The sequence below is a fragment of the Centropristis striata genome, chromosome 12 (assembly GCF_030273125.1).
Source record: "Centropristis striata isolate RG_2023a ecotype Rhode Island chromosome 12, C.striata_1.0, whole genome shotgun sequence".
Classification (NCBI taxonomy): domain Eukaryota; kingdom Metazoa; phylum Chordata; class Actinopteri; order Perciformes; family Serranidae; genus Centropristis; species Centropristis striata.
Genome location: NC_081528.1, coordinates 15,368,531 through 15,396,366, shown reverse-complemented (window position 1 = coordinate 15,396,366; position 27,836 = coordinate 15,368,531). Strand labels below are relative to the sequence as shown.

The 27,836-nt window shown below is 39.0% G+C and overlaps 1 protein-coding gene across 3 annotated transcripts; it reads left to right on the top strand.

Moving 5' to 3' along the window:
- Nucleotides 1–742: 742 nt before the first annotated feature.
- On the top strand, nucleotides 743–27,623 carry ccdc142 (coiled-coil domain containing 142). 3 transcript variants are annotated; one of them, XM_059346309.1, is made up of 19 exons: nucleotides 743–1,084; nucleotides 4,959–5,039; nucleotides 5,732–5,772; nucleotides 6,949–6,994; nucleotides 8,048–8,301; nucleotides 10,731–10,955; nucleotides 12,692–14,028; nucleotides 15,264–15,562; nucleotides 18,030–18,116; nucleotides 18,842–19,012; nucleotides 19,724–19,890; nucleotides 20,147–20,299; nucleotides 21,533–21,647; nucleotides 22,484–22,661; nucleotides 22,772–22,903; nucleotides 24,829–24,939; nucleotides 25,893–25,993; nucleotides 26,574–26,742; nucleotides 26,903–27,623. In XM_059346309.1, exons 2-19 carry the CDS (start codon nucleotides 4,979–4,981, stop codon nucleotides 27,009–27,011), a joined length of 3,756 nt encoding a protein of 1,251 aa, XP_059202292.1. In that variant the 5' UTR covers nucleotides 743–1,084; nucleotides 4,959–4,978; the 3' UTR covers nucleotides 27,012–27,623. The 3 variants fall into 3 exon arrangements, with proteins under 3 accessions (XP_059202292.1, XP_059202293.1, XP_059202294.1); XM_059346310.1 differs by having other exon boundaries at nucleotides 743–1,132; XM_059346311.1 differs by lacking the exon at nucleotides 22,772–22,903.
- Nucleotides 27,624–27,836: the final 213 nt, after the last annotated feature.

Sequence of the window (27,836 nt, the reverse complement as noted above, 5' to 3'; positions counted from 1 at the left end):
TATCTTATGGAGCCTAAATGTAGTGTAGTGTGGATTGATATAGTTCAGATATCGACATGGTTAGGAGGACACTAAGATACTTGGTGAGTTATCAGTTGTGGTGGGCCGGTCGGGGCAAAAATGCCAGGGTTGATTTTTTGTCCCAGTCCAGCCCTGCCCATGGTACAGCAAAGTGTTAATCTGGTCCTGGATGTGTGAGAGGCAGCGATGTGCCGCCAGGCATCTAGTCTGCCAGAAATGCATCCAAAGAAGAAGACGAAGCCACGCTCTCTCCTGATTGGTTGCTCCTACATTCTGTCTGTGTGTTCAGTAACAGACCAGAACAAGTAATAATAAGTAGACTGAGAATATGGCACAGTGGGTTAAATAACACACTTAATAAAATAGGAAAACATGCAACTGGTCAGTGTAATTGTGGGGAGAGGGAGACAGTAGAACATGTGGCAACAGCGTGTCCTGAGTATGAAAGAGAGAGGGAAAGGATGAAGGTAGATATACAGTCTATGAGGTAGAGATGCAGAAGGCAGCTATAAGAGGAGAAAATATATTATATTCAAAAATATAATAGAAGGTGGGAAATCTAGAGAGGGGAGAAACATCCTTCTGAGATTTCTTGCCACAACTGGATTAATGCAAGGAATATAACAGAAGGAAAGTATGAAAGAAGTTAAGTCCAGAAGATGGCGGTAAATGCAACGAAAAAGATGCCAACTGCCAATAAACACCAAAGAAGAAGAAGATGTCCGTGTGTTCAGGCCTCGCTAGCTGAGACTATTTAAAACCACTTCCTTCGTGTTCAGTGGATTAGCAAATGCATCTTAGAAAAGGTGCAAGTCAGTAATAAGATGACGTTACGTCCTGTCCGGCTGTCGTTCCTGTGAGAGAATTTGATAAACATAGATTGTAGATACGGGTTTTAATATCCGCTAGTTGCTGCTGAATGTGTGGTGTGCTGCTACTGTTGACAGTAGTTAAGTGGTGTTAGTAACACAGTTTAATCTCAGTCCGTAATGAAGAGGAGCCAGTGGTGACACGGGGCAGGATGCAGCGGGGATGGACGTTTGGACGCCGTTTCTAATGCCTAGTAAGAATGTCTTGATAATCCCTGCCCCCTGTTAGATCCCACACTAAGGTAAAAACAAACTTTTACATCTCATCTAGCGTTTAAGAAACGGAGACCTGGCTACTTCTCGGTCATATGAATGTTGTGGTTTTCCTAGCTCCTGATAGATTCAGTAGCAGAATAAGGGTCCGTGTATCTTTTGGTCATTGGATTTTCGGTTCACAGAAAGATATTAAAAAAACAAAACAAATTGTGGTAATTTGATTTTCGTTTTAAAATACAAACATTAAAATTGAAATACAAGGCTTTTTGATTCATCAGGTTCAGAGGGGGATAAATTATATTTAAAACATGATTTTATTTCTGTTTTTTTAGTTATAATAACAAATTGAAATCAAAACATCGTCAAAGCAGCTAGTACACTTTAGACCCTGCGACTCTTACTTTGAAGGGGAGTGGTCCCTGTTTCCGACTCTGGACTTCCTTTTTCAGTTTTCATTACACGACTTAGATAATCGAACAAACTTACGTTTTGAGTGATGTGCTTTTTTCACTCAGACAACGAGAAAACAAATATGCATATTTTATTCATGTGACTAAGATTTGAAAAGAGGAATAAACTTTATTTACCAAACATTCGTGCTTTTATTTTGTAAATGACAATTTCCTGTCGCAGTAAATGAAATAACTTTTGTTATTATAACTATAAAACGATGATCAAATACATTTTATATATCCGTCTATCCCCTTCTGACCCTGAATACAAGCCTTGTATTCTTAATGTTAGTGTTTGTATTTTTACATCGAAAATCTAAAAACCACTCGTTTTTTGTTTTTTAAATATCCTTTTGTTAAGCGACTTTGAGTACCTTTAAAAGCGCTTTAAAATTGAATGTTTTACTATTATTATTTTTATTATTATTATTATTATTATTTTTATTTTGTGAACGACAATTCCAATGACCAAAAGATACCCGGACCAAGAAACATTGCAACAATATGAAAATACACCATAACAAGTCTTACATCCAATATTGCCTTAATAAAGGTACTGTATGTAAGTGCCATGATCAGAAAAACTCCATAAAGTAAATGTGAGTGTTACATTCTATGTTGATGTGTAAGTAACATTTTAATGTTGTCAATGTGTGGTTCATTTTAACTTTTCATATACAGTTTGGTAGTTGAATGCATAACAATTCCTCAAATCTATTAGGATGTATGTTATACTTCGAATTCTTATTATTAAATATGGATCTGCAAAGTATCTGTAAGACATATGCTATCAAAAGTAAATTGAAAAACCAAAACAATATTTCTCCTTTAAGATACACTAGTATAGAATGGAAATAATCAAGTACAAGTACCTCAAAATTGTCTATAAATGTCCTTAAGAAATTGGCCAGTCAAAGAACACTGTTGATCATCATACTACACAACTATTACATACCTTCTAAAGATATTTGCTGTCATTTGTTTGAATGTCACATACATACATCTAAAGCAATGAGGCTTAGAATATTAGAATAATGCTTTTGGGCAGAAAAATCTGCTGTTGTGTTGCTGTTTATTTGTTTATTTAAAAGGATCTCCATTAGCTGACACCAAGACGACAGCTAGTCTTCCTGGGGTCCAGACAATAATTCTTAATTACACAGGCATTACCAACTCAAGTCATTCTAAAAAAGAAAAAGAAAAGAAAGAAAGCATTATTCAGTCTTATCACATAGCCCAACCACACTCCAATAAAATGACGATATAATTAAGCTGTTGACATCAAATACATTCTAAATCTAATTTTAAAACCAGCCTTTCCCTTAATATCACAAACCTCACCTGGAAGACTCTAAAATACTGACAACTTCTTGACTCTTGACCAAGTGAGACGTCCATGCATTTCTACAACACTAGTTCTTGGAGAACAACCAAGAACCAGACTTGCAGCATTGTTTTGAGCAGCTTGTAATTTGTTTATAAGACTGTTGGATGCTGCAGACCATACAATTGAACAGTAATCAAGATGACATAAAACCAATAAACAAAGTACTTGATGAAACAACTGGGTTGAGAAACGGAGCACATTTACGCGTTATGGCAAACGCTCTACCCATTTTGGCAACAACTCTGTTGATGTCATCAGACCATGACAATGTGCAATCAAGCCAGAGCCCAAGGAGCTTTACAGTTTTTACTTGCTGTATTATTTGAGCAACTATTTGTAAATTCATTTTAGGATTATGTAGTAATTTATACTTAGAACCAAACACTATACTCATTATATTGAGGATAAGTTTATTTGTTTTGATCCAGTCAAATAATAGGCTGACCTGATCAGACAGAAACTGATTAAGCTCCGAACATGTGGGGGCTGCATGATGAAGAGTATCATCCGCAAACATAGTCACCCTAGTGTTACTGAGTACATGCGGCATATCATTAGTAAAAATTGAAAATAAAAGAGGTCCTAGACAGCTTCCTTGGGGGACTCCACAGTCCGGGGACTACATACTCTCTGTGACCTATCAGACAAATAGCTCCTAAACCACTGAATTGCAGAAGAATCAAAACCATAACTAGTTAGTTAAGAAATCAAAATGGCATGGTTGATAACATCAAAGGCAGCACTGAAGTCTAGCAATACTGTACCCACAAGCATCAAGTTATCAATTGATGTTAACCAGCTATCTGACATTTGTGTCATTGCAGTGCAGGTGGAATGGCCAGACCTATCAGCATGTTGGAACATTGTTGTTAAATCATTATGGGAAAAGTAATCTTGCACTTGCTTACATACAATCCTTTACAATATTTTACTCAAAACAGGCAGAATGCTAATAGGCCTACTATTTGGACCACAGAAAGCCGATTTTATATCTTAAGGTAAAGGAATGATCTTGCCTTCCTTCCAATGTTTTGGGAATACACCATTAATCAGACATCTGTTGAATATATGACAGATAGGTTTGGAAATCTGTGCATCAGATAATCTCAACAGCCTACTATCCGAGTTGTCCGTACCAGCTGGCCCTCCAACAGTCAAGGTTCTCAGTATCATTTCCACCTGCTCAGCATTGACCTGATTGACTTGAAATTTAAAATTACAAAACTTATCCTTCATAATGCATTTTTTATCAGCACAATTGAGTTGGAATCTATAGTTGAATCCATTTTATCTCTAAGTTTAGAAATCTTATTAACAAAATAATCATGAAAATAATTTGCAATCTGACTTGGCTTGGTCAAATAAACTCCACTGAATTTGACAAAAGAATTACAGGTTGTTTTTTCCCCCCATGATTTCATGAAGTACATTCCATATTTTTTTATTATCCTTACCACTGTCTGAGATTCTCTTTTGATAATATTTTCTCTTTTTCACAGCAACCTTTTTAGCCTCATCCCTTTTAGGCATCAAGCTCTTTAATTCAGTATCAATCCAAGGAGCACTTTTAGCTTTAAATTTAAATTTCTTTAACGGGACATGATTGTTAAAAATTCTCATAAAAAGATCCATAAATAAATAAATTAAGAGAGGTATCCACATCATGAATAGCACATACTTCATCCCATTGATTGTTGCCAAGTTCGTTAAGAAAATTCTCCTCATTGAATGTTCTATAAGTTCTTTTCATTATAATTTTGGGACAGGCTCTAGGTAGCTTTGTTTTCTCTGAGAAGGCGACACAGTTATGATGACTGAAACCAGCTGGTACAGAAACGGGTGTAGAGCACATGTCAGTAATACTAGTGTGAATATGATCAATACATGTTGATGTTAAAGCTCCTGTCTGAGTTAGAAATGAGACAACATTATCATAGACAACTCCTTACCCTTTAAGGCGTCCCAAAAGAAACATGGAACACTAATAATGTCTTTTATGCTCTCTCTTCACAGCTTAGCTTGAAGGTTCTGGGATGGATCTTAACAACACAGAACTACTGAAAGCTCCTGGTAGAGAGCCTGATCTGACAGCAGGTGATGTACATTAGAGATTCTCTGCTTTTAATAACCTAAAAATGAGCAATCAGAGGAGCTTGTTTGGTATCATGGGTATTTTGCTTGGCTCACTTACTGATAAAATTGGTCAAAATCCAAAATGTATGTATAAAAGAGGTGTTGGTTGCTAATCACCAAACTTGAGACCCTTGTTAACTTGACTGATGTATCTGAATGATTATTAGTGGCTGTACACCTCCACAGTTTGTCCAGTTAGAACATGAATATGATGCTGGTGATCTGTCTGGTCCAATGACACTCTCACAGTCTTTATGATCTCTTATTTATTTAAGAATGAGATATTGTATGCATATATAGATATTTGTGTGGTAACTGAAAAGAGAAAAACAAATATGAAAGTTTAGACATCTGAAACAGTAATGAAAAAAACAATATGATATGATATAAACAAGTTTGAAAATGACATGTATGAATACGGAGTTGAAGAACAATGAATAACTAGAAAAATTCCTCTAGGGATATTCTGAAAGGTCCTGTTTTTGCAGTGGAAAATGGCTGTATATAATATAAATGCCAGCTACATGCATGTTCATTCTGTGCTGATACTGTCATGTTGATGCTTTTCGCGTTTTGTTTTCTGATGATTGTGGCTTTTCTTTCTTTCTTTCCTTCTTTCTTTCTTTCTTTCTTTCTTTCTTTCTTTCTTTCAGACCAGGAGAATGCTGAGTCATTCTGTCCAGAGAAAGATCAGGTTAGTTCTCTTTCCATCCAAAATAAGTGCAAATGTATATTTTAATATATGTTCCCCTTTTATTGTGTGCCATGTCCATCTAATAATAGTAATTATGGTATGTCTGTGTAGGTATTTATATGCAGAGAGTTGTACTTCACCCTGCAGCTCTGTGGAGCTTTAAAGAATCCTGCAGCTCATAGAATTGGTTGTATGTTGTATGCATTGCTTTGGTGTCCAGCAGCAGGCAGCTGGTTTCAGTGGAAAAAGCTCTGATAAATCCACTGTACAGTACCTGCCCATCACCAAACATCAGATGGTATATTTAGATAGGGATTAGCTACTGTGGAGAATCTTAAATTTTCTCTACATGGACATGGACTTAATTGTGATCCAAAGAGCCCAGTGCTGGGCACCATTTCTCAGCAAATGTCACAATGTGCTCCAGCCCCCCGCGACCCGATTGCGGATAAGCGGTTAAGGTTAATGAATGAATGTATAAGTGAAAATATATATATATATAATATAAGTGAAAGGGTCAAAGTCAGACCAAACCGCTAAACGTCCTTTTTTATATCTATATAATGATGTATAGAACTTTAATGACACGTTGCTGGGAATACACATTTTTCTGCATCTCTCCTGATGACAGCTCGCCCAAAAAATGTCTGAGGTAATAAATCAAGTGAGAAGTTTTCTCATTTTGCATTGCATTTGCTGGAATTTTTGGTAGAATGCAGCTTAAGGGGTGGTCGGTAGCGTAGTGGGTTACGCAGGCGCCCCATGTGTAGAGGCTACAGTCCTCACTGCAGCTGGCCCCGGTTCGAGTCCCGCATCGGACGGCCGTTTACTGCGTGTCATTCCCCTCTCTCTGCCCCCTGCTTCCTGTCTCTCTTCAGCTATCCTGTCCATTAAAGGCATGAAAAAGCCCAAAAAAATACATTAAAAAAAAAAAAGAATGCAGCATGTTTGCCTCCCTGCACAGACCCGGAGGTTGCCGCCTGGTCAGTAGTGCCCTTAGAAATATTTAATGAGGAAAGTGTTGACATGTTCAATACTTATTTTACCTGTTGTATTTATCTTTATATTTCTATGTTGTTGACTGTGAAACCCAATCTCCCTCTGGGACAATAAAATGTATGATCTAATCTTCACTAAACAACTAAACTAAACAATAGGTCCCTTTGTGTCTTCCAGAAGGGATGCAGTTCCTGCATGGTGATGGAGGACCTGGCCACTAATGGTACAGTTTTTACATGTGACGGCAGCAGATATAGCAGTCATCATAAACAACACTGCAGCATGCTGCTGGCACCACTGGCTCCAAAAAATCTATTAAGCTTTAAAATCCATAGTGCATAATAATTTTATAGAGGATGTATAATGTCCAGATGTCCCTCTTCAAAACAGATTGCTCATTAACTTTTTCCAATAATTATCTGGAGCTCTTTGACCATCATCCAATTATGTTTAACAAATTGTGCAGTGAATAGCTTTCATTTGTGCATGGCATCCTGGTGCTGTCATGTGACTTTTAAAATTCAATTTGAAGTGCAATTAACAATCTCGGATTTTTAGTTTTTACACACCCCTACACTTTTATACTTTAGTCAGTACCAAATATATTGAGCATCTCATATTATTCACAAAAACAAACCCAAAAAAACATTGTCACCTTTTTGTTTGCCCTGCAGTTGATTTTTTTTTTTTTAATGCTATGATGGATCAAATAATGTCATGACATTTGACAACTCAGATTCCAAGAAATTTCGGACGCTGCATAAAATGTAAATAACATCAGAATGCAGCAATTTAGAATACCTGTATATTTACAAAAACAACAATATGTTTTGTCATGGTAAAATTTAAATTGGATTTATCTTACAGTGACTTAAATGGTGTAGCAGCAATGATTTGTCTGTCCCCTTGCTGTGCATACATCCTCTGCTGTTGGAAATTCGGAAACCCTCTCTTTAATCCTTTTAAGCCTGTTGGTCGAGCAGCCCACTGTTCAGAGGGTCGTTGGTTCGTTGACTGACCATGGCAGGCTACATTTTTTTGTAGTATCCTTGGGAAGATGCTGAAACCCAAATTACTCCTGATGAACGTGGTGGCAGGTGGCACTGTTTAGGGTAGCCTCTGCCACCAGTATGACTGTGTTTGTGAATGAGCGTCTGTAAGTGCTTTAAGTGATCACAAAGACTAGAAAACAGCTATATAAGTGCAGTCCATTTGCCATTCTTCCTTTGATTTGCATATCCTTTGTTTCTGTGCTGACAATCTTCCCACCTTTTAGGTTCCTGGTCACAGAGGTCCATCTCCCGTTCCTTGCAGAGAGCGGAGACTTTACTCAGAAGCACCTTTAATCCCAGTCTGAAGTGGCTGTTCCATGGCCGCAGTCAAGATGAGGAAGAGGTAGAGGGGAATTTTGTAATCGCCAACAATCTGGTTTCCCGCTCCTCTGCACGTCTCCTGCGTCTGCAACAAGCTCTTCTGACTGTGGTAGCTCAGTGGCAGCCGATTGGCAGCACACAGATGGGTGCTCCCCAGGTGAGTTCTAGGGATTGCAGAGAAACGACATTTGAAAAGATAAACGTGATAGCCAAATTGTAAATTCTTTCTAAACTCTGAAGGTCATTACTAAGTTCTTGAACGCTGCCAAGTGATACTTCACAAACCAAGTAATCAGTCCCTTTTGGCTGCAAAGGATATTCACACTATTACTTGATGAATATACATGTAAAATAAAGAATGCCATGAATTATAAACCAATAAGCACAGTAGTAGACAGTTAATGACTGAATGATGTATTCCAGATAAAAGACTGAGGGATAGCATGGCCAGACAGATGTAATATGAACAAGGGAGACCACAGGCTCATTAAAACTTCAACATTAAACTGAGAAACGGTTCGGAAGTAAAAGAGTAGTAATGGGAACCCCGCTCATGGGCTGTTACAAAAATGCAAGTAGATGCCAAAATGGCCATATATATTGCTGTTCATTAATGAAAATTAATCAAACCAGTAATACATACAACAATTAGGTGTAGTTATCAGTGGGATCAATGGTGCTATTGCGGATGCATGTAAATATAGTGTTGCAGGTGTTGTGGAGGGAAAATAATCAAACCGAACAAAAATTAAGCAGATGCTGGCGCCATTGGGGACAAATGTGGATCAACTAAGAGAGAGCCAGAAGGGCTGGAGGCTGATGGATCAGTGAGCCCAGGTGCCCAAAGTCGGGTACTCAGGCAGTTAGCTGTCCCAGCCTCCTTCACTTCAAGACAAAAACAATCAAGCCATTACTATGACCTAAGCACCCAGCACATATCAGCAGGGTCTGTCACAGTACTATTTATCAAGATATCTAGATTGTTTTGGTGTGAGTGGCTGAGTGTTGGAGATATCCGTCTCAGATATTATGGAACTAGATTGCACTTTGCCTTTGGGGCTCAAAGTGCTAGAAATATATTCGTAAAACTAAACAGCAATTACTCCTACCAGGAGCATGAACTAGTTTTTCTGCATCCTTTTGGGACAGGATGTGTCTAATTTTTGCAATATTACATAGGTGAAAAAAGGCAGTCCTTGAGGTTTGTTTTATATGAGAGCTAAACGACAAACCCTGATTGATGTCTCCAAGATTCCTTACGTACTGGAGGCCAGCAATGAAATGCTGCTACACATATCATCGTCGGTCATATTTGGCAGGGGTCCACAGAAAACCATGGAGTCTGACAGTGTTTTTGCATAAGTACACAACCACTCCACATTAATTTTGGTGACCTCTGCTCTGATTGGCGTAACCAGGTATCATTGCTGCCGACGTGAATAACCACCTTACTGTACTTACTTTTGTCCTTAGCCAGCAGTTTCAAATAGGATTAAGTGTTGCCTGCTCTGGACCCAGAGATGCATTTAACTATGGTGGTTGGTGTTGCTAGCTTCCGAAGAGTGAATTCAATAATGATTAGAGTTGGTTTCTAAGTAGGTGTGTCACTAAGTGGGGAGAATGAGTTGGAAATGTCAAGTGGTTGGTGGTTAACCATCTCAGGCTCCAGCTTGTGACTATGCATACTTCAGACAGCCACCCAGCCGCGTGGGGGGTGTCAGCGAATGGCTAGCAACACTAAGTCGGCCCGAACCATCAATGGGGGACTGGCTAACTGCTGCAGTTTACGTTACTGAATTGGTTTCCATGGTGCGGAGTGGCACTTTCAGTTCACCAAGCCTCACCTCCAACACAATGAATGCGCTATACTTATTATGCACCATTATCAGTAAACAAGGCTGTCAGAGTTTGTTTTTTTGCAGAACAGATGAGAGTAAAATCATTTTGACTATTTATTTAAGACAATAATAAAAGAGTGAGCATGTACATGGACCTTCTCTGTTCAGAAATCACAGGCTGCTGAGCAGTTAGCTGTAACCACCTCCCAGAAAAGGATGCCTATTCTTACTTTTACACAGAGTTTTATAATGAATGTGCGACTATCTGATTGGTCAGAACTGTTGGGGCAGCACCATGGTTTAGACTCGCTCCGGCAATTTCATTGGCACACAAGTTAGTCCTAGCCTCTTGGTGCTTCAGCTTCCGCACACCGCCCTGTGGAAGGAAAAAAGATAACAGCACACTTCTGTATGTTGTCTAGTGTTCGTCAGTGCCTATCTCCACCTGGGTTCATGACCTTGAATTGTAGCACAAAGAGTGCTCAGTATTTCATCTGCTTGCCCTCAAATATGTGGTTATGTGCAAAGCGCTATAGAAGCGTTAAAAGATAAGGTGAAAAACGAATACAAAATTGGTGAAAATGTATAGTAAAAAGTAAAGAACTCTTGAAAAATAAATATTTTTAAAAGCATTTAGACTGAAGAAGAATGTTTTTATAATGTGAGCTGTCATGACCACTGGAATAAAGTCCTCTGATTTTCCACAGTTTTGACTGAGACCATACCCTCCTCTCTTCCTCCCCGTCAGGTCTGTGTTAAAGGCCTCCCAGCAGAGGGTGCTGTTCTCCTCCTGCCCTCCTCCTCCTCCTTGCAGGGACACTATACAGCTCTATGGAGGCTCCTGGAGCAGCGATCCTTGCTGCTCTTCATACATGAATACACCAGGAGGGTTCGCCTAACAGCAGCATATGTATCCAGAGTGAGAGACCTGCTGGAGGATCAGATGAAGAAATCAAATCACACACTTAATAAGGTGAGGCAGGAGTTTGTCAAACTGTTAAAATGTAGCAATGTAGCAACTTTGACTGTCTGGAAGGAGCTAGAAGATGTGAAAAGACAACTCTACACTCTTGGCAGTGAAATTGACCAGTCTTTTCAGTTTTTTTTCCTCTTTGACATAACATAGTGGTTCGATATATCATATATCATATTATGTCAAAATATTTTACTACTGTGGATAAAAGACAGATGTTTGAGGCAACAACCAAATCAATGTTTTCATCTATTTGATAATGGAAATAATGGTTATGTTGTTGCTCTGAATGTATTCTGTGATATTTTCATATAGATATTTTCAGACAAAAATGACACACAGAGATGATGTCAAGGCACCACGAGATCATTAAATGCAAAACATACATTCACTGGCCGCTACATTATATAGACCTTGCTAGTACCAGGTTGGACCCCCTTTTGCCTTCAGAACTGTTTCAATTCTTCATGGCATAGATTCAACAAGGCACTGGAAACATGCCTCAGAGATTTTGGTCCACATTGCATCATGCAGTTGTTGCCGAATTGTCAGGTGCACATCCATGATGTGGATCTCATGTTCCACCACATCCCAAATGTGCTCTATTGGATTGAGATCTGGTGACTGTGGAGGCCATTGGAGTATAGTGAACTCATTGTCATGTTCAAGATACCAGTTTGAGATGATCTGAGCTCTGTGACAAGGCACATTATGCTGATGGAAGTAGCCATCAGAATATACTCGGGGAGGCTGTGGAGTTAAACAATGCTCAGTTGGTACTAAGGGGCCCAAATTGTGCAAAGAAAATATTCACCACACCATAACACCATCATCTTCATACGTCTTCTGCTGCTGTAGCCTATCTGCTTCAATGTTTGACGTGTTGTGTGTTCCCCCCACCAACAACCATGCCACATTCACAGTTTTTCAAATCAGCTTTTTTCCCTATTCTGATGCTCACTTTGAACTTCAGCAGCTCGTCTTCACCATGTCATTTAGTCATGCACCATGTTCATGCAGCTAAAAAAACTCAAGTCAATAAAAGAACCAAAACGGAAACCTCAGGAAGAGCAACAAAGAAGGAATCACTCCCACAGGATAGACAGAATAACCAACGTTGTAGAAAATCATTATGACAGAATGATTTATATTTTAGTGCTTTATCTATGAAGAATGGATCCGGGAGGATGTTGAGCAGTTTCCAGGTGTCACCAAACAGATAGAACCTGAGCCACATACTACTTCCTTCCTAAGATATATTGCAGTAATGGTGTCCTGACCAGAGAATCAAGACCAGCTCCCTCTATGTGTGTTTCATTCTGCGCTTTTCTATGACAGCATACAACAACAAATAGTTGAAATAGCAGGCAAGTCACTGTGTCTGCTAACAGGTTAGCATAGTTAGCACAACTGCTGGCTCAGCCATCGCCATATTGAGAGTCTTTTGCTGGCAATTGATACGCTCTGAATTCTGTGTACAGTCCCTTTAAATCATAATTTTGGCAGTCCTAGAATATTTTTAATTTTATTATTTTATTCTGTTTAGACAGAATTTACAGTTAAGACCTTTTGGTTTTTCATTTTCAGTAGAACAAAGGATAATGTAAAACAGGTGCTAAGAATAGAATATTTTTGGTTTGGCACTGAAACTCAGGAATGGTATCAGCAACTGCATAGAAACATTGATTATCTCTGATGCTTATTCACAAACACAACCATTCTCCTTTCCTTCCCAGACTCCGTCCAGCTGGTCTTCCATTCGGTTTGGTCTTGGTTCACTAAGTCAGGAGCTCCGGGTCCATCTCAACCACTGGTCTTGTCTGTTCTCCAGAGTCCAGTCTGACAACTATCTGAGATCTGCTCTGATCCAGCACACCGGGCTCCTGGTGGAAATCAAACACACTCTGGAACTTCTTGGCCTACAGGCACTGGTTTTAATGGAACATTATATTTATGTCATTCTGTCTGCTATAGCACAGACTGAATTAGATTCTGTACCAAGAGAGGTCCTGGAGGATATATTAGCTGGTACAGACCTGTTTAACCAGGCAGTGGGAGAGCAAAGATCACAGCACAGTGGTACCCAGCTGAGGACTTCAGTGTTACAGCAGGCACATTATTCTACACTGGATTTTAGTCTTCCAAATGCCAAAGGGCATCACCCAGCTGCCTTCTCAGTGAAAGAGCTGATGACAATTTTAGCAGTGCATCAAGCAAACATGGCCGCCAATCAACTGCACTGCTGGGCCTCTGAGCAGAGCTGTCACATCTGCCAGGTCCACGCCAACCACAAGCCTTCCAGGTGCTCTGAAAACTCTGTAAGTCAGGGGACCAGTCTCAGCTATGAGACCACTACACCGAGACCTGAGTGTACCTGGGAGCAGCTGCAGCATATCTACCTTATTTCCTCTCCTCTACTGTTTAGTAATCACCACGCCTGCTTACAGTCATCCTCTCGTCACAGCTGCAATATAAATCCTCCTGTTTACATCTCTGACCTTCATTTGGAAAGTACTGTCTTTGAAAACAACCGTTCTCTATTAGCCAAGCCCACCTCTATTCAGCACAGAGCAGAGGGCTCTGATAAAGACCAAACCAGCCAGTGCCCAACATGCATATCCCACACTGGTCTAGCCCAGTCTAGTGTGGAAGCTTTGCACTCAGCCCAACCAAATCTAGAAAGACAAACCAGTTTCGACAACTATAAACTCTTGCAGACCATTTCACCCCCTTCAACCACATTCCACCAACGCTCAGCCCTGCCTGGGGTATGCCAACAGGACCATTCCTCACTCAAGCTACTTTTTCAGGTGTTAGTTTCCTCCAGTGACCTGCTCGCTTCACTAGTTTCACACTCACCAACTGAACAGCTACTCCCGAATACAATTACAGAAGTGTTATCATCAAATGGAGTGACAAATATGATGATTATAACGGCTCCAATCATAAATGCAGCTGATTCAGTGGAATGTAATAGTCTGAGATCAGAACTGAACAAGGAGCAAAACATGGAAGTAACTCCGCAGGAATGGGCTGATCTGGAAATGACAAGCAGGCAAGAAACTTCTGTCAGGTAAATTCAAGATTAATGGCTCACTGACTGTTTTGTTCATTGTTGATCCACTATCGTTAAGCAATTTGTTAGAAAGAATACTTGGTCTTGGATGTCTGATTACAAAATGAAGTTCCCTTCACACATCCACTGCAACCCTCAACTTGTCTAGACATTACCCAATGGGCTGTATGTGAAAATGCAAATGTCTGAAACGGGTACTGGGAATTAAATTGACAATCCATGTAAAATCCAGTTGAGTCCGTGTGTGACTAAAGCAGGCCATTGTGGTAAGAATGAACAGTGAGTGAGGGAGTATAGTGATGATATTTCTGTCATGCAACTGGTAGGTCTGCAATGTGAGATGACTAGATATTGGAACTTCTCTTGCTAAGAGTCAAGGTCAAAATCTGCAGACAAATGCAATCGTGGGCACAAGACTCGGTTATTTATGACCAAGTGATAAACCGACCGTGTGACCGAAGTGTACTTGCTTCATGTCCTGTCTCCTGCATCCCTGCCACACAGGCACTACCCCGTACCTAAACCAAACAAAGTTTTTTTTCAACACACCTTACATAAATAGTCACCAGAGGTTTGCTACATGTGAAAGGGCAACTTCAGACAATGTTAATGAGTTCATATGAGAAAATAGCTTTAGACACATTTGACACTTGCTTAAACTAATAATAAAGTCGTCTTCACACAGTGATTGGCCAGGGGTTTCAACTTATCTCTCAAACTCAGTTTTTCATTGTTCACATAGCTCCCTTTATCATTTCCCGTACAACACCTTGATTGCTATCAAGGAGAGAATATCGGAAATTTTCATTGTTCACTCATTACCACAGTCTATAGCACTGCATTCATAAATGCATCAATACAAGTAATCTAATAATTTATTAAGAATATGTACTGGAATCTGAGTGTGTCCATTCTGCATAACGAGTACTTTTACTTTTGATAATTTAAGTCCGTTTTAATGCTGATACCTTTGTACTTTTACTTCAGTAAGTTTTGAATGCAGGACTTTTACTTGTAGTGGAGTAATTTCACAGTGTGGTATTAGTACTTTTACTTAAGTAAGGGAGTGGGATACTTCTTCCACCACTGTTTAGTGGTATGTGCAGCAACATGGCCCCACCATTGCAGTCCCTTGTGTTTTTCAACACAGAGTGTGTTTTTTGTTGTTGATGATCTTTCATGGACAGTTGCCTAGTCTATGTGTGATAACTGCATGTGTTTGTGTGCCTCAGCTCAGGTTTTGGAAAGGATGGAAGCCCAGAGAAGGAGGAGACTGTGGAAACAAAGGGGACAATGGAGCCAGATTGTCTTCGCTGGCCTCACTCGGTACAGTGGTTGGACCTCGGTCAGTCGCTGGTGTTTGCTGATCTTTTTGGACAGTACCGCACCCTGCTGTGGACTCTCTGCGGCAAAGCCTTGTCGCTGCAACTGCATGTGCCACTGGCAGGAAACACTGCAGGAAGTATTAACCTCCAAGACAAACACATGAGATTCAAAATCCTGCACAGGATCAGTCAAGCTTCACAGACCGGTGAGAAGATAATGCCCAATCATATTATCAGTTTTTCATTAATAAGAAGTTCATTTAATTATTTCCTTTATACTTAGTACAGTATCAATCAATCAATCAATCAGACTTTATTCGTATAGTACTTTTTATACAAGATAAATGTAACAAAGTGCTTCACATAAAAAAGGGAAAAAAATAATAAAACATAGAAACAACCAAACACCCTCCATCCCATTATAAACAAAGCTCAAACTGAGGAAGCGTTGTGTCCGGTAGAATGTGAAACTGAGCGTTAAGGAAGGCTTCGTTTCAAAGGCTTCTCCTTGATCCACTTTCCTTTTATATTGCAAACAGAATTGCAAAAGAGTGGGGACACTGTTTAAAGTGGAAATAAAACAGTTTGTGATAATTTGCTAATACTGTTTGGCATGTATTCAAGACAACACATTTAATATTCCCAACTGATAAACTTAATTTTTTTATGGTACATACACTAATTCTGAATGTGATGCAGCAACACAAAAAAATGTAAGTTAAGATTCTACCATGCAAAGTCAAGCCATATATCAACAGCATCCAGGAACGCCACAGACTTCTCTGGGCCCAAGCTCATCCGAGATGGAAAGTCTAAAAGTTTGCTGTGGTCTGAAGGGTCAGGGTAAATTGCACACCTGAAAAGGCACCATCAAGGTATGTACATGTTTTGGAGTAACATGTGCTGCCATCGTCTTTTCCAGAGACCTCCCAGCTCATTTAAGAAAGAGTAGATGCCACAAAATGCCCCCTCACAAAGCTGAAAAAGGTTTTCTGTTTTTCTGACATGAAAAGTTGACTTTTTGGCAGTAAAAATAGATATCAGGAAGAATAAAGGAAAGGAAAATTTAGAAATGAATTCATAATATACATGTATGTCCTATTTAATTATAATGTGTTTAATTTAATAATTATCAGCTCTATCAACTTTCATTTAGTTAATCATACATATGGTAATGGGAGTGCACTTTTATCCAAAGCGCTTTACACTACTCTCATTCACCCATTCACACACACATTCATACTGGCCGAGGCTACCAGAGCACACTGGTGCCACCTGCCACCATTTGGAATTCTTTCACACACCGATGAACGGCATCAGGAGCAATTTGGGGTTCAGTATCTTGCTCAAGGATACTTCGACATGTAGGCTGCCATGGTCTGGGATTGAACCACCAACCTTCCGATCAGTAGATGACCGCTCTACCAACTGAGCCGCAGCCGCCCCATCATACATACATTAATCATCGATTATTTATTGTTTATTTATGTATACTTTTATTTCTAAATTTTAACTGGGTCTTCTTACTGTTCTCTTTACTAAGAAACAGCACTCCCATAAATCCCACTTGTGTCCGTAAATATATTCTATCACTATATTTTTATTTAGGACTGAGCTTACTAGCATTATTATGATGTTACTTTTTCCTGTCAAAGTGGTTTTACTGGCCGGTCTGGAACCTGGGACCTTTCCTCTGCTCATCTATTGTTTGTTGATTGTGTTACCTCACTGCAACTTGAGACAAAATCAAACACGTTTGAAACGATCGCAAACCCAAGACTAGGAAAAGACTGATATGAAACAGTGCAGATTACTACCTTAAACTTAATGATGGAGATGACGAGAGTGCCATGAAACGAGTAAAACTCTTACTTACTTTTGGTTTAAACCCAGCATTAGTGTGAGGAGCCTTCTGCTGAAGGTGCTCCTCTGCCAGGCCAGTGTGTCATGAAGAGGTTGGGAGACATTGTCCAGTATGGAGCAGAGCTTGGACAACATCCTCCTCTCTGACACGGCCTTCACAGAGTCCAGCTCCACCACCACAACATCACTGGCCTTTTTGATCAGTTAATGGAGTCTGACCACCAGCCTGCTGCCCCAGCACAAGACGGTGAAGAAGATCCCACTGGCCACAACATACTCATAAAACAACCTTAGCATCAACCAGCAGATGTGGAAGGACCTCAGCCTCCTCAGAACAAAGTTTATGATTGAAGTACACCCTAAAGTACTTACAGGCCTCCCTGGATGGAAACGGGTAACGGCTGTTTTGTCCCTCCTCAGATCCACTATGAGCTCCTTAGTCTTAGTCACAATCAGCTGCAGATGGTTCAGCTCACACCAAGTGTATTTAAAGTTTTCAATTGACTATATGTCAAACAGGATAAGCAAATGATCATTTTTTAGGGTAAAATGTGAACAATTCATTTATTCAACATGATTTTACAAACCATTGAATTGAACTTTAGACCCTTGTGTAGTAGAGCAGGATTGCAGTCCTGCTTGGTAAGTGATCATTTAATGTTTGTAGTGATGGTATTGTTAAAAAAACAATGTTGTTACCATTATTGTCTTTATTGTATCTGTTCCAGATCTGAAAGCTTACATGTGTTGTTTGACAGAGAGGAAGATGATCTACATGACACCTCTGGCTTTTGTTCTGTTTGTTTCTAGACCAGTTTCCTAAGGAGTGCAGAACCATGCTGGAGGATTTCAGTCTCTATCTGTTTGTCATCACAGCGCATGCTCAGTGGGATCATGGTCAGCACACACACACACACACACACACACACACACACAGTCCACTCTTATTACTGGAGCAGATACTACATGTTAAATAACAAGATTAGTACAATGGTCTGGACATCAGAACATTGCACTGCAAGTTTTTCAAAGGTGTCATATAGACCGTATAATAAATCTTAAAGGGAAATTACATTTTATATGAATGCTGAGTCAGTTTTGATGGTATTTTAAGTCCAACAAAGCAATACATTCCTTTACTGAGCCAGCAAGCAGAGTCCTGCTTCTGAAGCTGTACCACCTGTAGTGTGTGTGTGTGTGTGTGTGTGTGTGTGTGTGTGTGTGTGTGTGTGTGTGTGTGTGTGTGTGTGTGTGTGTGTGTGTGTGTGTGTGTGTCTGTGTGTGTCTGTGTGTGTCTGTGTGTGTCTGTGCGTGTGTGTCTGTGCGTGTGTGTCTGTGCGTGTGCGTGTGTGTAATATCTAACAGGTGCACCTTGTCAAGAATTAATTAGTGGAATTTCTTGTCTTCTTAACGTGTTTGAGACATCAAAGCTAAATGTGTCTGTTCTGAAGTATCTAACATCTAAAACATATTCTGGTGTTTAACTCTTTTTTTTGTTTACTACATCATTCCATATGTATCCCAACGTAGTTTTGACGGTGTGTCCGAGGTTTGGACTGGTACTGTCACGGAGAAACAACATTCTGTTGCATTCATTTGTTTTGTTGTGTGTCCTTCTTCAGTGGTGTGCAGAAGTTTAGGTTCAGCTCTGAAAGACAAGTGTCTGGCAGATGTGACTCAGGGCAGTAACTCTGGAAATGTGATGATGACACTGACCATGGAGGACTTGCTACTGCTACCCCCTCCTCTCCTGTCATCTCTGTGCTGCTTTCACTCAAACAGAATGGCATCAGGTAAAAAAGATATACACAATGTTTCCTCCCCAGTCATTCAAACACATCAAAAACATACATTCTTGAAATATCTCCAGGTTTAGGAGTGTGCCAAATCTTGACTGAAGTCTAAAAGTCAGGTGTGTGTGAGGAAATGAAAATTATATTATGAAAAGAGAATTCCCTACAATGCCACTAGCTCTGCTGCTGCTCATTTGAGGGAAGTGGTTCAGTCATAATTGTGTCATACAAGGTTGTGGCTGCAAGACTTTCTCAGTTATTTTTGTCCAGTTGCTGGGTCTTCTGAAGCTGAGCTGTTCACAAACGCTTCCAAATCTACATTAGCTAGTGGTATGTCTGGGAGAACAGGCTTCAGTTATCACTGAAAAGTGCTGGGTGAGCACCCAGCACTTTTCTGAGAAGCTGTACATCAGGGATTTTGGTTTTCCAGGAAGAGTTTCTTTGTCTGTCCTCTTGGTGTTAGATTTTATTGCTTAATACCTCCATTGTTCCCCCCAGTTGTGTTCTGCCTCTGCAATATCTCCTCTGCATCCCAATTCTCCCTGAGTTTGTCAACAAAGCTCCTTTAATGTCATTACTTGCTACCAACAAATTGACTGTTTGACGAAGTCTTCCAGTGGAAGAATTGGACCCAGGATATTGCTATTTGTAAGCACAGATACAATCTCTCTCTCTCTCTCTCTCTCTCTCTCTCTCTCTCTCTCGAACCAGGTTCTTTCAGCCTCTTCCCCTCCAGGCCCTCTCTACAGAGACAAACTGTCAGCTTGGTGTTGGCCACAGTGCAACTGTCTACGATCTGGGTGGTGTCCAAGGCTTACCAGTTCCTCTCCTCTTGGAGCCTCAACAAGTTCCTGCTTATAACGCAGGGAGACCTGAAAGTATGTGACTCCTTTATATCAACCAGAAGACCTTTATGTATTTAAACTGATGGGGATCAAATGAGAAAAACTTCAGATAGACAAACAGACAGTAGGAATATCCTGTCAGCCTGTTAAGTGTTTATGACTGTGATTCAAGTTGTATTTTTGGCCACAAGTCCAGTATTCACTTACCTTTTTGACCTATTAGGCCTAAAATCAAATGAGAATCAGCGTGATAAAGTGTTTCTGATGTGTTTTTCCTCTGTGTGTGCAGGTGCTGAGGGGGTCATTAGAGACGATGGTGCATCAGACTAAAGCTTTGATGATTAATTCAAACAGTAACCAAAACTCCATTCTCCAGAACCACAACCAGCGTCTGTTAAGGCAGCAGTTGAATGCACTGGACAGGGCTATGTCCGAGCTGCAGGTAAAAGCTGTGGGTTATTCTACAAGTTTTTACAACCACATTAGAAAGCTGGCTCATTTCCTGTTTTGTTGTGAGAATGGTGTCCCAATATTAAGAGAACAGCCACACATCAGCTGTGCTTGATGGTTTACACATAGCTGAGAGTCAACTGACAAAAGCATCATCCTGACCTGTTTTCAAGGTCAAGAATGAACTTATACTGAGCAGCTTTTATGTCATAATGACAAACGGATTATTAGAAGAGAAGAAGTCTGAGAAATTGGGATCATTTGTCTGCTTCTAGCTACAATATTTTATGGTCAGAATAAGGTCCTCATACTGCACAAGATGTTGTCTTCCATTCTGCCAGCATTACAGGTACACCTCAAGAAATTACAATATCGTGAAAAAGTTCAATCTTTTTTGTCAATTATTTCAGAAAGTGAAACTTATATATTATATTGATTCATTACACATAGAGTGAAATATTTCAAGCCTGTATTTCTTATAATTTTGATGATTCTGGCTTACAGATAATGAAAACACAAAAATTCAGTGTCTCAGAAAATTTGAATATTACATAAGATCAATAAAAAAAACTATATTTTAAACACAAATGTCAGGCTTGTGAAAAGTATGTTAATTTCTATACACTCAATACTTGGTTGGGCTCCTTTTACATTAATTACTGCATTAATACGGTGGGGCATTGAGGTGATCAGCCTTCAGGTAATCTGCGTCTGGTGTCTCTCACCTTCTTCTTGACAACAGCCCATTGACTCCTATGGGGTTCAGGTCAGCCCAGTTTGCTTTGTCAAGCCCAGTAACACCATGGTCATTGAACCAGCTTTTGGTACCTTTGCCAGTGTGGGCAGGTGCCAAGTCCTGCTGGAAATGAAATCAGCATCTCCAAAGAGCTTGTGGGAGCATGAAAGAAAAGAAAATGTCCTGGTAGATGGCTGCTATGTTGACTGTGGACTTCAGTTTCACAATTTCACAATATTCTAATTTTCTGAGATACAGTTTTGAGTTTTCATTATCTCTAAGCCAGAATCATGGCTAAAAGAAAGACAAGCTTGAAATATTTCACTCTACGTGTAATGAATTTATTTAATGTATGAGTTTCACTTTCTGAAATGATTGACAAAAAATATTGAACTTTTTCATGATATTCTCATTTTTTGAGATGTGCCTGTAATATGGCATTATGCAAAGAATCCAGATGTAATCTGATCCTGAGGCTCTTTTCATCAGACCTTCTCTGCTCTGGTGCTGAAGACTTTCTCCAGTCACTGCAAGAGGATGTCAGGGGAGATCTTTGAACAGACCATGCCTTCTGATGTACACTGGAGACCAAACCTCAGGACAGGTATTGAAAACTGGCTCATATATAAACTCATACAATATATAACAAGATATTTGCTGATCTCATACAGAGGAAGAAACGCACACATACTCTAAGCTGAGCTTGTAACTTAGAAATCCAGAGACAGTGTCTTGAATTCCTTGACACACATTGCTTATCAGAGGAGCAACAGTCAGTCAGTGGCTGGTCAACCTGTTTTCCCGCTTTTTCATTATAATGCATTGAGTGTTGATCAATGTGGGGGGAAATGATTTTAGCATAAGGCTGCAACATAAATAACTTCATATTGCATTATAACTTAATTTAATATAATGTGCAATATAATGTCCTTTTTGCTAGGATTATAACATGGCAGAATTTATTAATGAAATTTGGAGTTTCTTTCTTTTGCAAGCACCTGTACCATGAAACCACCAATAGACGAGCACCAAAATCTAATCAGTGGTTGACTTAACTGGGCTTTTGAAAATGGCTTGAGCTCAATCCCTCAGATGCAAAAGCAGAATGGCATAAAAACAATTAGAGAAGTTGGCCTTGACATTGGCACAGCCTTCTAATACACAATGTTTTTGTTTTTATTTTTGTACTTATTAAGTTTGTTTTGTAAAGCTCATTCCATAAGAAATGCTTTTCAGTTTTTTGAAACATGCATGTTTTAACCTATGAATACTTAAACACTGAAAAAACAGTTGCACATAATAATAATATAGTCTATTAATACAGCACATAAGCAAATCATTTAGATAACATGAACATTGGGCTTCCAATGGAATGCACAGCCATCTTTTTCTACATTTGATTGTGTATTGCTTATTTTATATTTCTCTGTTGGTGCACAGGTTTTCCCAGCAGTCCCAGTGAGTATGCATCTCTGGCAACACAGACTGTGATTGGTCAGGTTTTAGAGGGTGTGGCACCATTGTCTGATGATGCCCGTGTCCAAACTCTGAGTATTACAATGACAGCTTTCATGGAGGCATGGATGGAACACATCTTGAAACAAAAGATCAAATTCAGGTATGTTTCAGTTTGAACTATTTCATTGATATCCACCACAGTGTTATCTGCTAAATTTGATCCAAAACGAATAAGAATGCCTTTGAATGTCATGCCTCTGTATCCTATAGGCCCAAATGCACTGAAAGCATTGATTGGTTCATTGATGCGCATCAGTTGATGCTCCTTTGGTGCCCTGCCGGCATGACATTTATAAGACGAGACCACAGAACCAGCAGTATTCTATATGTTGGCAGAGACAAGTTTGTATGCTTTCTAGACGTCCCCATTTATTTCTCTTGTAATTTTGATAATTCTGGCTTAGAGATAGAAAGAAAACACAAAACGCAGTGTCTCAGAAAATTTGAATATTGTGAAGAAGTTCAATATTGAAGTCCACAGTCAGTGGTGATTTGGGCCATGTCCTCTGCTGGTGTTGGTCCACTGTGTTTTCTGAAGTCCACAGTCAACATATCAGCCATCTAGCAGGACATTTTAGAGCTCTTCATGCTTCCACAAGCTCTTTGGAGATGCTGGTTTCATTTTCCAGCAGGACTTGGTACCTGCCCACACTGGCAAAGGTACCAAAAGCAGGTTCAATGACCATGGTGTTACTGTGACTGGCCAGCAAACTGGGCTGACCTGAACCCCATAGGAGTCAATGGGCTGTTGTCAAGAGGAAGGTGAGACACCAGACACAGATCACCTGAAGGCTGCTATCAGAGCAACATGGGCTTCCATTACACCTCAGCAGGCTGATCACCACCAGGCCAAGCATTATTGATGCAGTAATTTATGTAAAAGGAGCCCAACCGAGTATTGAGTGTATAGAAATGAACATACTTTTCAGAAGCCTGACATTTGTGTTTAAAATATCCTTTTTTTATTGATCTTTTGTAATATTGTAGTTTTCTGAGACACTGAGTTTTCATTATCTGTAAGCCATTATCATCAAAATTATAAGAAATACAGGCTTGAAATATTTCACTCGATGTGTAATGAATCAATATAATATATAAGTTTCACTTACTGAAGTAACTGACAAAAAATATTGAACTTTTTCCCGATATTCTAATTTTTTGAGATGTACCTGTATTTTGCTGTTCTGGGTGTGTGGAGGCCACAAAGCGCAGTTAATCATAGCTATATAACTAACTATATCATGTTCATTTGTTTATGTTTATGCAGCGAATGCATGCGCATTGTGCAAGAAAAATAAAAAATAAAAATTAATTAATAAAAAGAAATACAAAAAAAAAAGTAAAGAAGTAAAAAGGACAGTGGTGGAAGAAGTATTCAGATCCTTTACTTCAGTAAAGTACTAATACCACACTGTGAAATGACTCCACTCCGCTCATTTTAACTACCTAATAAACTTTTAAGTGGTTTAATTTATAAAAATAGGTAATAATTTTAAATGTAACATGTTTTTCATTTTAAATCTTGACCTGAAAAGTAATTAAAGCTGTCAGCTAAATGTAGAGGAGTAAAAAGTACAATATTTGCCTCAAAATGTAGTGAAGTAGAAGTATAAAGTTACATAAAATGTACATAAAAGTACCTCAAAATTGTACTTTAAGTCCAGTTCTTGAGTAAATGTACATAGTTACTTTCCACCATTGCTACCTGCCTCTTCTAACTTATACATATCAGTTAAGAGTCCTCCTTCAGACACTGTATGAGGATTAAAGGGATAGTTTGTGTATTATTATACAAAACTTGGTACAATTATTGTCAATGCCCTCCTGAGGATAACCCTTTAAGGTTTTATTGATAGGCCCCTAGGTGGCACTGTGGTGGCAGTCTAATTTCATATTTGGTACCGTGGCCACACTATAACACTTAAGGCAATGAAATGCATAGGGGTGGTATAGACTGGCCCCTGTAACGCACACACCCCGACGGCAGCATGCCCCGACACGCGTGTACTGCGAGGGCCCGTTCAGTACTGCTTGTTTTAATCTGATTTCCCCAAATAATATTCCAGTCCTCTTCAGATATCTCCTGGCCCGATTCCCTCGCCCAAGTCTGTCTGACCTCAGTAGTGGAGTGATTTTTTGAACTTAATAATTCTTTGTATATCTGTGATACTAGATGTCTGTCATCTTTAGTTTTATATGCCTCAATAAATATATCAATATCTCAGCAGTAGGCTTCTGCTGACCAGTGTTCTCTTGTTCCTCCTCAGTGTGCAAGGAGCTCTCCAGCTGAAACAGGACTTTGATTCTATCAGAGAGTTGATCCAGTCAGAGAAATTCGGTCTGTCGGCTGAACTTCACCAACAACTGCTCAGCCTCCGGTATCACAATATGTCTTCTTTTCATTTCATGATACCTTCAGTGTCACCTAGTTTCAGTTCCTGGACATCAGACTAGGGGCCTCATTTAGAACTGTTGCACATTTACAAAAAGGTAACCCTGACCCATTTTGGAGACAGGGGAGTTAGTAAATGTGAGAGGAAATACTATTTTTAAAATTTTACTTTATATCACATGTTGATTATAGATCAACTCTATCATAAACATTTGAAGCAGTAGTTTAAGTTGTGCTTGTGAGTCATGATCCATGTGTATACTTTTCCAAGTTGATCAGGGATTTCTAAAGGGCGTACACATGGTTCTCTAAAAAAAACAAAAAAAACCCATCTTAAATAATAATCGCCTATGAAATGTAATAGGCCAATCTTTTTCTGGAATAAATATATTTATATTAGAAAAGAATAACGAACATTCCAAAATAACTAAATATGACAAACCCTAGTAAGGGCAGCATTCATATATAAAGAGATATATTTTTTTAACTATATCGATATATGCGATATAGTCTAATTCCATATCACATTTAAAAATATATCGATTTATCTTTTATATCAATATATATATATATATATATATATATATATAGAGAGAGAGAGATAATATATAATATATTATATATATATATATATATAGATATAGATATAGATATAGATATATAGATATATATATATAGAGAGATATATATATAGATAGATATATATAGATATATATAATATAAATAATGCTATATGGGGGTCCTTGGAGTGGCAACATTTTGGAAACCGAAAAGGTGCTTTATTGGACTCTAAATTTGCTTGACTTTGAAAGAGCTGAAACATACTGGCATATCCAATAGTTAGATGTAGTGTAAAAACAATGCTCTTAATATTTAAAGGGCAGGGTGAAGAGAACATTTCTGCTAAGCATGTTGGGTAATATTTCTCTCTGTCTTCAGGGTTTTTCAGCAAGTGGACTCAGCGGTGGTGTGTCTGCTCCAGCAGCCACAGGCCAAACCCTACCTGCAGCCCAGAGCCTGGGAGCCTTTCAAACGCTGCTGTGAGTTTCATAGTCGGGGAGTGAAACTATTTTTCATTCTTGAGCTTTGAAATCTGAAAAACACTTAATAATCACAAAGATGTACTTGAATTTAAAATCAACATGTTATCTGTACCTGACTTATTCTTTATGTACTTCAGCAAAACTAGTTTGTGCGGTCAACATTGAAATGCAACTTAACTTTGACAATGAGATTCAGAATATCTGACTTACAGAAACGTAGTGTTACCCTGCCAGTGTTTTATTTGATCAATTGATTGGTGATGTCATTTGTTATCAAATTGTATTTGGCTAACATTAGCTCAAATCAGCCCAAACAGACAATCACATAGTGGCCTTCACAGTTTCAGCAATTAGTAGTGTTACACAGACACACATTAACACATTAACACATGGTGAGCTGAGCCAAATGATGTGGCTCACTAAAAAGAGACCAAATTCCCATCACTAATCTAGAGTACCGATTTATTTTTTATTTTTTTTTGACAGCAATAAATTTGGGTGATAGACAACTTAAATAGATGCAGTAATTCACATGTGTCATACAGAGAATCAGTAACCTGTGTGTATAACTGTTCAGGTCCAACCAACAGCAGCAGAGACAGCATTGATGGCGCAGTGGGAAGCAGTATAACCAATCTGAGGTGCATGGAGGGCAGAGACCTGACTCAGTCTGATCCCTCAGTTGTGACCACTGACCTCCCTCCAGTGAACCCATCCACCCCTGGAGAGCCCTACCTTGCTCCAAGGTACATTTTTACAGCTGTGGTTTGGATTAGATATTGGACTTGTATTACCTCTTCATGCTCTGTGTTATCAGTGTGTTTTATGGGACAATTATGTTTGTATGTAAGTATGTTGTGATGAAATTCAATGATAAGAATTGTGCTGTGTTTGTTGTGTTTCCAGTCTAGCTCTGGGTGTTGCTCAGCAGGAATGGTTGGACCTGAGGATTCATAGCAGTGCCCGTCGCTGGAGGCTGCCAGGACTGCAGTGTCTTTCTAAGTCTGAGCCCTGAACACACAGACCCTGCAGAGATCTGACACAGACACTCATGTCACATGAATCTCTCTGGCCCTTCTACAGGTGCATCTCAATAAATTAGAATATCATGGAAAAGTGTATTTATGTCAGTAATTCAATTCAAAAAGTTGAAATAACATTTCATGTCTTCATTTCTTTAATGTCTTCTAAATATAATGACTATGTCTTACATTTAATGAAGACCTAAAATTCTGTGTCTCAAAAAAAATGTAATATTATAAAAGACCAATTCTAAAAAGTATGTCTAATATGGAAATGTTGGCCTCTGAAAAGTATGTCCATATATATGACGCAATACTTGGTTGAGGCTGTTTGACTTGAACCACTGGAAATGGACTTTTCCATCATATTCTAATTTATTGAGATCCACCTGTTTGTAGTGTCAGCCAACGTAGTTGGAAATGTTCAGTAAAAACATAAAAAGCTTTTTATTGTTATTTTTAAGGCTGTGTATATTTTTGCATATAAGAATGTGGCACCTCTCAAGGTTTAATAATATCAAAAATGTTTTTGTAATTGAATAAATTGTTGGACAAGCAAATTTATTTTTTATTCCTGAATAAAATACATCATTTCTTCACCATTACAGCTCTGCAGCTTTTTGAGAAGTTTGGTTTGAAAGTAGTTTCACTCTGTGACATACAACAGACCAGCTGCTTCCCTATTGTCCACCATGTTGTGACAAGCAAAAACAGGTGTTGTTTTTTTCTAAAAGCTTTATACAGAGATTTAACTAAATTATCAGCAGAGCAAGCTCTGATTTTGATCAAACAATGCAACCCTGGCGACCTTTAGACAC